This window comes from Fulmarus glacialis, unplaced genomic scaffold, assembly GCF_000690835.1.
Source record: "Fulmarus glacialis isolate BGI_N327 unplaced genomic scaffold, ASM69083v1 scaffold9833, whole genome shotgun sequence".
Classification (NCBI taxonomy): Eukaryota; Metazoa; Chordata; class Aves; order Procellariiformes; family Procellariidae; genus Fulmarus; species Fulmarus glacialis.
This window is the reverse complement of record NW_009201143.1, coordinates 22,090-34,210: the sequence shown is the minus strand read 5'-3', so window position 1 is coordinate 34,210 and position 12,121 is coordinate 22,090. Positions and strand designations below refer to the sequence as shown.

Sequence of the window (12,121 nt, the reverse complement as noted above, 5' to 3'; positions counted from 1 at the left end):
TAGGGAACTGCTAAAGGGTTAGATTTTACCAACAGATACACAGATCATTACTGATGTCAAAATGGCAGTAGTTTTGCTGTATGAGAGCTTAATTCAACTCACCACTGAAACTTTATCATTGACCTCAAAGGCAGCTGTGTTAACTGTTGGTAAACAGGCTTTTTTTTTTTTTTTTTTTAATTACTTCAGCTCTAGGTTTGTAATATCATTTCAGTATCTTTATCTAAAGAAGATGCAGTTGCTAAACAAAATTAGAAAATACATTTTAGATGAAAAACTGTTAGATAATTTTCACATCCAATTAAAACTTACTTACGGCCAATTTCGTTTAGCAATTATGAATCTGGAAACTAGAGAACAGAACATTGTGCTTGGCCAAAGATAGTAAATGCTGAATGTATGCACATTAAAGTCACCCTATTAATTAATTAATTTGCTAAACACCTAAAGCTGGGATTAGACCTCAGTCTATTTATAAAGAAATTCTGAAGCATGTTCTTAACATCTTCTTTGAAAAAAAGTTGATATGTCACAGTAAGCTGTCCCGTATCTTGTATGTGTGAGACTGCCTTTATTACTAAAGAAATTCATGCTTACACTAAATTATTCAGTATCCACATTCACAGTGCATGTTTTTATATGATTTACCTAATTCTCAGCTACTTTATTTATGGACTTTAACTGGTGAAAAAAAAAATGATTCAAAAAAAGTATCAGCTTAGAAAACTGACAAATATGCAGCAAAAGATTATGGAAACATGCAGTGGTTTTGCTAAAATTAACAACAGTAAATAGAAAAATGTAACTGATGTATTACCAGTTTGTGCCATAAATTTAGCAGCATCAGCTTGTTCCTGAGGGACCCTTTTCTCATGAACAGATCGAGGTCGCTGACTTTTAATTGTATGATCTCCCATCATTCCAAATTCTAAAGACAGAATAAAGGTTTATGAAAGCTTGTGTGTAGACATTTCTCAAAAGTCACATACTGTCTCATGCAATATGTTCCTAAACATACCTGGAAGTTGCTGGTAAGAGTCAGGCAAGTGATCATGGCAGTTAACATCAACTTAACTTTGCTACACTCAGCTTTTAATAAATACTTAAATTTGTGTCTGCAGATTTTCAAACATGATTTTATTGTATGAACCAACATTCAATGTAGTGACACATACTATAAATCAGCTGTATGACATGGGACAAAAACAATTATTCAAATGCAGACATTTTATTCCTATATTTTGAATCAGTGCAAACCACACCAGAAAATGATTGTGACAGTGTTAGACATTGCTGTTCTATGGCAGAGCCTGCTGCTCCTCCAGGGGACTTCTATTTCTGCACTCATCTTTCAGGCTGATGAAGCCTTCAACAGAGATAACAAGTCATCTTTGGGAATGGTGGTAATATGAAATAATAACAATTTAGTCAACAAACTGGTTAATTTTTAGGCTGAATCCAGCAGAACAAGTGCTTGTGAACTTTCTGAAACATATCAGTTATAAAGGTTATATCTTGCCCTCAGTATTTAAAAAGAAGTCCCCATTGATTTTAATGGGGAAATCTATGTAAAAATCAATGACAAAAAGGCCCTTGTGTGGGAGACAAGAGTGCGCTTTTTATCCTGTATCACTGCTGTCATTTTCCCTCTCTGGTACTGTGCAAACCTCCTAGTCTTCTACCTCGGAGTCCATTTTTCCTTTCTGTGATGAAATGTGGAGGGTCCTTTGCACTTAAAAGGGGACTGCTGCATCTTCAGCACAGTTCCCTCTGGTCCTCCCAGGCACACACAGCTGTCCGCAGCGTGATGCTAAATACTCGGTTTCTGTTGGGACTCTAATTTAGGAAGCGTGTGTTGGGAACCGTGGCTTAACATTGAAACTACTTCATGAAGTTTCTGGTGAGGCAGAACGTGTCTGAAGCACTAGGAATATAAACATTAAAAAATACCTTTCTGATGGAAGGTTACCTTGCAAATGCAAAATTCAAAATTCTCTCCAATTTGTAAAGTCATGAAGATAATAAAACTTACCTTCCTGCCTCAAAAGATGCAAAACATTATATAAGATGTAAATGCTAATAAATATTATTTGCAAACACATTGTTTTGATAAATTATTAAAGTAAACATGTTTAAATTTCTATTTAGAGTAAAGAAATAATAAAAGGCAAATATATTTTTAAGGGGTCAATCAGCAGAGACCTTTTTTTCCTTTCTAGTAAATTATTAATATATTTCTCCAAATTACTGTTTCTTTTTGTAAATATTCATTAATGTCACCACTTAAAATATAAATTTAATTATTCATTTGAGAACAGCAATGCAGTTTGCATTCTAAAGAGAATATTTGAAAATCTAATTAATAAAATATATTTTGAGAATTAAACATTCCACACTTTTAATACATCCCAGAAATACATATAGAAGATAATTATATATATACACATGCATATGTATAATATATGTATACATATATATACACATACATACATATGTGTGTTACAAAATTTTATGAATATAATTTTGCAAAACACACCTCTTCTACAGCTCCTCTGATTTAAGATAGCTTTTTATTCTGTGCGAAATCTCTTACTATAATTAAAGTTTTACAATCAATATTCTAACGCAAATTAAGATTAGAATGATACTTTTACAATTTTTACAAGGTGTAGTACAGATGACCATTTAAACTGTAATTGACAACATGGTGACGGATAAGAGACTTTACATAGCTTTTCCCTTGAAGAGGTTGTGAAAGCAAAGCGTGTTTGCTCTGAGTTTGCTGCCTGCGCGCTGCCTGCTTGTCAGGCAATTTAGAGGATATGGCACCATTCTTGCAGAAGACTTAATTCTGGTCTTGAAGTTACAAACAGAGTGCAATAATTGGAGACCTTTGCTAGAGGAAGGCTTTCCAGAGGCATACAGGGAGGTGGTGCATGCTCCGGTCCCAGTCCCGCAGCATCCCGTGCTGGGCACAGGCACATGCAGCGTCCGGCAGGACAGAGACCTCTGGTGAAGAGGCAAAGGAAAGTCTGGGAGATCAGTTTTCAGGGTTGTGGTTTATACCCAGTGTAGCTCCATTCACAAGAATGGAGTTACTCACGAATATCACCAAGCCAAATAAAATACAAGTCCTTGATACAGGATCTAATCATGCCTCGACTTTTTTATTTTTCCACTTAGCAACAACACATTTTTAATTTACATGTTCAATTCACTTCAACTATTGCTGATGGTCTTTGAGATGCACTTTTCAACTAATCTCCCTTTAATAAATTAATTTATATAGTAAATATATAAATATATATTAAAGATAAGTGTTTCATAACAAACATTTCTTTGTAAGTTTTGTCAAAAAATGAAATGAGACTTATGCAGTGCTCTTATTTTCATATTCAGCTGAAGTATTTAACCAAATGCCGCATGAGAACAAAAGCAGTAACAGGAAATGCAGTGTACTGACATGAGTGAGGACTTTAAGGCCTCATTAAAATTCAGGCCTCATAAGAAAAGAAAAATAAGGGTCAAGTACATTTTCGGAATGGGATCAGTAGTGTCCGGTTTCTGCATACAAGTACCAACAGTGCTCTCAAAATTGTTTAATCTAAGAAGCTCAACAGTAATGCATTTTTTATGAAGCATTTTATAATAAAATATCTTACTTAACTGACTGCCATTGTTTACAGCAAATACGAATTTCAAATCCTAGCTAAATAACGAATGTAGAAGGTGAACCTGTTACACATTTGTTTTCCCGCAATACTTCATGGAGGAGAAGTATTTAAATGCTTTCTGGGCTGGGAAAGCATTTTAACCCAAGTCAGCCTAAAGTATGACTAAATGGCACAATAGTTTCAAGGACCTGTTTGTGTCGGAAAGGTGAGAGGGACCATCTTACACCAGACAGTATCTGGCATAGAGGTGTCCTGCAAGTTCAGGCCAGCACAATTCAAGACCTGATATCTGGGATATAGTATCGGATGTTTGAATTGAGATTCCGAGTACAGGAATTTTTTTCTCATTCTCACTCTTCTTACCTAGTTCTTGCTGCTGAAAACAAGTTTTCTAACCCAGAAGAAGGTATTTTTGCAGACATCAGTTTCTGAACAGAATTTTTTGTTGATGCCTGTCCTAATTTTCCCTTGCGTGAAACAAAACAGTCCTTCTCTGCTTTTACCTCAAACATTGATATTAATCAGATTGTTTCATTAAATAAAGAGGGACAATGAATCTTTTCAGCAGTAGACAGGTACATGACCTGATCCAGAAACTGCCAATGTGACTCTAAGCTAGGCCTGGGGACATGAAAGGGTTTTAATGCTTTTTACTACATTGTTAATGTTATAATCTACCTGCATGAGAATAAAACTCATAAAGAAATACCTCAAAATGTAAGTAACAAATAGCATTATGGGTAATCTTGAATGGATCATTTTAACCAGACCGTGACTTGTAATGAATCATAACATATTCCCAGCATTTGTGGTAGAAAATCTGAGGTTTAGTCATCTGATAAAAGAATTTATCCTGCTGTCAGAGGTCCTTTGGTGACTATGGAACTACAATAGTTTCCTGCAATTGGATGTGTATTCTTTCTCTCCTCAGCTGTACACAATACTTGAAAGTATTTTAGCAATGCATATGTTTTACTATGGACATGGTTTATCATTTCATTTTACATATAACTCTGAAGCTTGTAATATAGTTCCATGCCTTCTAGGAATGAAAAAAAAAACCCCAATGATTCCTGAAATTCCAAAGTTTACAGATGAGTATTATTTACAACAATCCTTATCTGTAGTCCCATTGGCTTTACCTTTATTTTTATGTTATGTTATGGGAATTTTTATTCCTATTGAGTAACCTTTTTAGTTTTTAAAGGAGAAGCTAAAATCTTGCAGCCAATGTAGGTGTACGTTTTTAGGAGAGAAGAGAGGTGCCATGAGCTCTCTGTAGGAATAAAGAAGAAAAAACATCTGTTAACAGTATAAAAATGCAAACTAGGAAGACTGAGCAATACAAAAGAAAAATACTGGCTTTGCAAGGTTCTACTCACCAATGGCTAGTCTTTGCTTTTTACAAGTGGATAATCATTAAAATTAAAGTACATGTCAAACAGATTTTATGCCTAGGCTGTTTAATAATATTTGTAAGTCTGTTACATACACATCCTAGTCATCAGATTATAAACCGTGTTGGTTTGGCTCTTATGGTTATTTTTATGTCACATTTCATGGGAACTTCACAGTGTAAATATATTGATTTGGTTATAGGTATAACATTTAGTATAAATTGTGCTATCAATGGCACAGAACACACTGGCATTAATAAAAAAAAAGCCTTTTTCAGCATTGTAGTTGGTGACGACAGCATGAATGAACTGTTGAACTAAAAAAAAGTGATTCTAAGACCTTTAGGATTATGCCTTCAGGGCATGTAAAATGTAAAGCAACCTCTGAGAGTTGCTGAGCATCCTCAGCTTGTACTGAACCGCCTGGAAGGTGGGATGGTGAGCAGCTCCCTGAAGGCTGATCAGACCCTTAAAAGCAAGAAGAGGCAATCGATTCCCCAAAGTGACTGTCATTTTCTTCTCTTGCCCATACCACTCCAGCAGCGTACTTCATACTATCCTGCCCACTCCTGAACTGTAAATAGTCAAATGAGTGTTTTCAATTACTCTTGACTACGGAATGAATACGAAAGGCCTTGCAGCCAGAATGTGCATTAATGCAAACTGTCTCACGTGCAGTAGCATGGCATCCTCTCTGTGCCAACACACAAATGTTTTTCCCAGAAATTATGCAAAATGCTGATGTAAGTCCCAGGTGAAGGGGAAGGAGGGGGGGTGCAAAGGGAGAAAGGAAGAACGAAGAGGGCTATAGAAATATATAAAGAACCAGTTTGTTTCAATTAATTTTTGGACAGAACTATTAACTGATTTCAATAGATCTGATTAATTGCAGACTCCCAGGAGCTTGAAAAAGTTTCCTGCGCATTTAATGTCTTTGTAACCCGTTCTACATTTTCTCCCACAAAGATAGTGCAATATGCAGTAGTAGCAGTACTTGGGATTTCTCATCACACTTGCAGCTGGTCAGTACAATTTCTTCTGGTCACTAGATGGCAGAATGTGTGTTGACTTAAAAGAACAATTTTGCATTGAACTGAGAAGCCTGGACTTTCTGTTTCTTTTTCATTACAAAATTATCTCTCATCTAAAAACCCATAATTTTCAATACATTCAAGGACTGAGGAGTTTTTGTTTGCTTTTTTTTTTAGTTCTTCTTTTGTAGGGCTGGAGTTAAAAAAAAAACAAACCCAAAAACAACAAACCAAACAAAACATGAGGTGCAGTTGTTTTTCCCTTTCAGTAAACCCCGTGACAAAAGAGAAGAAAATCCCAGGAGCACCCCCTTCCCTGTCTCCAGCCCTGCTTCACAGTAGCAGGGCACCCAGGCCCCACAAGGAAGCACCTGTTCTCAAATGCTGCATTGACAGGACACAGAGCTTCAGGGCATCAGTGAATATCGTCACTCTGCACTGCAGATTTAAGCTATGGCTTTCTATGGCAACCCCTTAAAATGATACTTCCTCACCAGGCAGGCAAGTTGCCAAAATGGTAACATAGCTATTAGCTGAATTAGATTTCCATGGGAACCTCTTCTCAGCAAATGTGGAAAACATTCTTAAAACAGTCTTTGCCTACTTCCTATGTAGATACCGGTCCCATAAAAAATCTTCTTTTGGCTCTCCAAAACAGTGTAGAAGATCTTTGACCAGTTTCAAACTGAATGGAATAATTTCTTTCACTAGAGTGAATTAAGATCTGAACTGAGCTGTATTCATGAACACGGTGAGAAAGACATCCTATTACTCATGAAAACATGGAGAGGATTTTAATAGTAGTGGAAATATGAAAGGCAATAGTATTTGTACTAACAAAGTCTTTTTTTTTATAATACACTCTCGAGTTTTATCAAGTAAAGGAAAAAGATAGGTTAACATTTGTAGGAAATTAGATACAAGATTTCCTTTCTCTCGCACACAGAGATATACTAATACAGATACGTATGCACTCTTTCATCTTTAAAAAAATTAGGGAAAATAATTATGTATTCTAAACAGTCGACATATTGTACATAGATAATTAGTTTGTGTTTGTCTCTAGGGAGACCCATTTGCTCCTAGGAAATAATGTTGGATTAATACTATTGCTGCTATTTTTAATGACATAAGAAATGAAATATTACTGAATTAAAATATAAATTATAGCACAAATCCTGATGAGCTAGACTTTCTCATGGCAATGCAATCTGCCATCTCTCTGTGCATCTCTGCAGTGACTCCCTTGGCCAGCCATTATCTTCGGTGGGATCTGAACCTGTTTATTCATGGCTACAGATTTGGTCAGTGAAAAGTATCATAAAGATGTAATATTTATTCACTTTGCATGTGCACAGAATGTTGAAACTGTGCAAGCTCTATTACTTGCCTTCCTGGGCCCAATTGCTCTTACAGCTAGGCAGGAGAAACTGAGCATATGAATCTAGTGAAGTGACTCATACCTGTTCAAAATGAATGTAAAATGTCACCACAGCAGGTAGTGTGTTTTCACCTGTGCTTTGCAGAATTATAACTAAGCAAAGAGGAAAAGGAGGAGTGAATGAAAGGCCAAACTGCAGCTTTACCCATTTATATCTCTACTAAATTACCCTAGCAATCCCTTCCAAAATGTTTGTATTAAAATAAAAATAATAAAATGGATAAAGGAAATTTACATTATCAAGTTTAATATTAAAATCCTCTAAATTCAGCAGTATATTATTCTCTCATATTCCCTATTGTTCTTTCAAGAGATTCATGGATATAATAACACATTAAAGAATGAAAACACAGGGGATTACCTTTATTTATTTTTGCTTTCTAAATGAAAGACCTTAAATGCATTCTCTTGTAGTATTCTCATCATTTTAATGTTTCTACTGTAATAACTTATTCATGTGTAGCCTTTAAAAATTTAAATCATAGTATCATAATAATACTTTGGTATCGTCATTGCTTTTTTACATTTCATACTATTTTACTTCTGCATTAAGTATTTTGCTTTTGTCATATATTTAATTAATTGAATTATTGATATGGTTAGCCAGGGCAGTAGTTATTTCAGAATAGTAGCATTTTTATATAAACAATTGCTTTTTACTGAACACTGCAGCAAGCTACCTAGGTATTACACACAGGCTAGTATGTGCCTCTTTATTACTCTATACATTTACAACTCAAGAGATGACTGAGTTTAAACTGTAATTTTCTAAGCTATTCTTGAATTCAATAACTTCATTCTCTTTCCTTTCTGTTCTAGAAACACTGAAAAGTAAGTAAAGGTAATTGTAGAAACCAGAATTCACAGGTACATCTAGACTATTTCCTTGCCCTGCAACTATTTACTGCAGACATTCCTGCAGACGGTTGCCTAATCTTTTCTAAATGATAGCAGCATTAATTACAATGTAAGATGAATTATCTATGAATTTATGACAGAGAAGTTTACAGTCTGTGAAAGATTCTGAAGCTGTATGAAGAGAAGGAACAAGACTTAATGTTTTAAATAATAGGTACTGCAAACTCTACTCATTAAGCACAGTTAAACTGAATGTGTGGGGTTTTTTTTAGAATGGTAAAGCTTCTAGGTGAAGCTAAATGATATTGCATGCTTTTTAAGAGCATTTTCTCGTCCTTGTTTCAGTCTCCTAAATTGTTTTTACAAAAGAATAATAAAAAATGGAGAAAATGTCACTGGGTATGAATCTTGCACATTATATTTTTATAATTTGTGTACCACAAAGCTGGGTGTTCATATACAGACATCATGGGTAGCTGCTAAATTTTATGTACAGGTAAGTGTCTTAATCTCAAAATGTGCTTTCAGTAAAGAGAGTCTCAACAGAAAAGAGGAGAGGAGAGGAGAGGAGAGGAGCCTTGGCTGCTGTAAGCTGGCCTGGTTCCACCCAGCCAGGCCAAATCCTGTCAACTGAGGACGTGGTCTAGAAGGTCTTTTCCAAAACCACAGGTCTACTCTGAGCTAAGAGGTTTATATAACCTGTTCACAAGGATACATAGCCTTTGCTAACCGTGACTGGCAGGTTAATAATCACACGCATGCAATTTCAAACATATTATTCTACCCAGTTCAGCCGGGGAGATATGTGTATGGCACAGCCCCCTGAGAGGTAGAGTGTTGCAATGGTTTCCAGAATGGACCTGGAACATCTTAAAAGGTCAAAACTCTTATGGTGATACCTTAACAAATAGAACTCATAAATAACTCTTCTCTAGTCAATGGAATTACCTTAATGGGAAAACATGACACAAATGAAAGGAAAATCAGCAATTCAAAATTTAAACCTCAGAACAGTTTTTCACAATAACAAAATCCTTCCTTCAGAAATACATGCATAGGATTTTAAGTAGGAAAGCACATAAGAGATTTACCTGAAAACTATCAATGAAAATCACTTGGACCTAGATCTTACAGGATATTTTGAAAATCCATTAGATGTTTTCACTGGCTTTAGTAAAAGCACGCTTTTCCAAGTCTCGCAAATTCTCATTTCAGGGTCAGACTCAGCAATTCATTTAATGGTTTTAAGCACCCAGATATAACACTGAGGCTAAAAAGCAGTGTTCTCCTTCACTCTTACTGTATAATCCATGCTTAGAAAAAATATTTGAGCTCATCTGCTAACACATCCTTCCTACCTCTATGGCCCATAGTGTCAGAGAGGACCACATGGTTGGCTTATTTGACAAGTGTTGCCCATGCAATGCCTCTATAAAAGCAAATGAACTGTTCAACTGCAGATCTGAGCTAAGCAATGCATAATTTGTTGATCACCTTTTAGGGACGTTCACCCTGAACCCTGCATTAAAGAATAGCAGAGGTGCAAGATTTCTCTCCTCCTTAACACCAGATCAAATACCTAATGCCAACATACAAAAAAGTTATAGCATAAAAATTTACCTCAGAGCAGATGTATTTGATGGGCATAATCTATCTGATCATAATGTACTATACTTAACACAGGAAAAACAGTACTTTACTGGGTTGAGAAAATGAATCTATTAGAATTAGTGAGACTATGATAATGATGCTCTACAGGTCTACAAAATACACAGATTACTCTGAGAGCCATCAGTATACTTGTTTTTTTTGCAATATACATATTTTCTAAAACTTTTTAAAATGCTGTTCTGTATGTGTGACAGAGATTTCTACTCAGTCATGGCAAAATGTCTCCTGGTCCAGTTCTCTGATTAAATTTGAAAGTAATATAAAACACAATCTAGTCAACATGACATTGATACTCATAGTAGGGAGAACAATGGGGATGACACTACTGAAGTGGTATCGTCCTCAGAGGTGGAAGGGCATGCCTGTCTTTCATCAATAAGCATCAAAGTAACTGATTTTAATAAACTCATTGTTTCTACATCCCTAGGTGATGTCAGACACTTGAATCACTACTTTTAAAATTCTCATGCATCTCCTGCAAATATTACTGCAACCATTTATACCTTTTGACCTCCAGAATGATTAATGGAAGTGTGCTCTATGGAGAATTGTGGCTGCTTCCCTTACAGATGTCAATAATAAGGATCATTAAAACACATCTATTACCTGATGGCTGCGCAAGATACATCTCATGTAACTCTTTCAGCTTGTCAGCATAATATGCAATGTGGTTACCTAAAATCTGTCTTAGCTCATCATGGTCCATCATTTGAAGAAATGATGCCAATAGTCAACATATACGAATGTCTGGAGATTGGAAGCAGGGATTTTTTCAGTGAAGATGTTTAGTTCTGGACTTAGAACTATAGAGTTTGCTCTATAGAGAACTATAGAGATACTCATTAAGCTGGGAAATCTGACTGTAACTTATGTAAATGCATTCTCAGAATGACCTATTGCTTATGGACATAGATAAACTGGTATCTCTTTCATGGAGAAGTTTGCAGTTAGTGGTGTGTTATTTAGTGCAAACAGACTTTCTCTTAACAGCTGGAGACCTACAACTGGGATGCGTATCATGGCTCTCTAAGAGAGGCTTAATACTGGAATCTCATTATGCTGCTCCTAACTATGAACCTTTTTTGAATTTTCTCCAGAGCTACTTGCACATCTGCCCATAGATATCCTATAAATCTCTCCCATTGCCTCTACTCTACTGTCTAAAAAGGGCTGGAAAAGAATGGGCTCACTAGGGAGCTCAGTAAAATAGCTACAAAAATATCTTTTATACAAAGATATTTTCAAACAAAACACTGAATTTGCTTCAAACTATATTTTTGCCTCTTGTGTGTTGGCTCTCTGAAAATATTCTCATGATTTAGTTACTTGAAAGAAGTGTTCTCAAATACAGTCTACTGTAAGCACGCATAATGGAATATTTATGGTAAACAAATTCTGAATCGATAAATTAAATTATGCTCACTAGAGAATTAATAGTATATATTCTGATTGTCCATCCAGGAATCAGAACTATAAAAACAGTATGTCTACTGACTGCTAGCCAATATGCATTATAAGCTGAAAATAAAAAACAGTGAGTATTGAGGAACAGAAGAATTGTTTGTGGGTAGAAATAATGCATTTTTTTAGAACAGCTAAGTATTGGGGCAAAATAGGCAGATTTTGGGCACACAAGCTTTCAGCTCTGAAGTAGAAGCATCAAACTTCAAAGTTCCCAGGCGTTTTATTACTGCCACTTACAAACCTTGCCTTGCTTATGTACTTAGACTACCATGGCCCCAACACTACTACAATGAACAGATTAGACATATTTCACTTTCAGTTAAGTGGTTAACAGTTAACTTCAAAAACTGAATAAGGCAGAAGAGATTATCTATAAATTCAGAAAAAAACACTGCCTATGCTGATCTATGTTGACCACAAAAGTTATACAGCGTGTGTTATTTGCTTCAATCCAGTCATCAAGGGTGTGTTAAGTAGACAGAAAAGCTAATGTTGAAGCTCGCAAGGTACCAGTTCTCAGAAGAAGACCACAGAAAAAGAATCCTAGCTTTAGACCTAGTGCAGAGACTGCTCATTCTGTATTGA

At 35.7% G+C, this 12,121-nt stretch overlaps 1 protein-coding gene across 1 annotated transcript in view; it reads right to left on the bottom strand.

The window, feature by feature from the left end:
• LOC104073906 (brain-specific angiogenesis inhibitor 3-like) overlaps positions 1 to 10,778 on the bottom strand; it is a gene marked incomplete at its 3' end in the record, with an annotated part of 27,577 nt that extends 16,799 nt beyond the window's left edge. The window contains exons 1-2 of the mRNA XM_009573844.1: positions 10,679 to 10,778; positions 818 to 928 (exon numbers count right to left, since the gene is read on the bottom strand). Coding sequence (XP_009572139.1) covers positions 818 to 928; positions 10,679 to 10,778 — 211 coding nt within the window. The remainder of the gene's footprint in view (positions 1 to 817; positions 929 to 10,678) is intronic.
• Between the last annotated feature and the right edge of the window lie 1,343 nt (positions 10,779 to 12,121).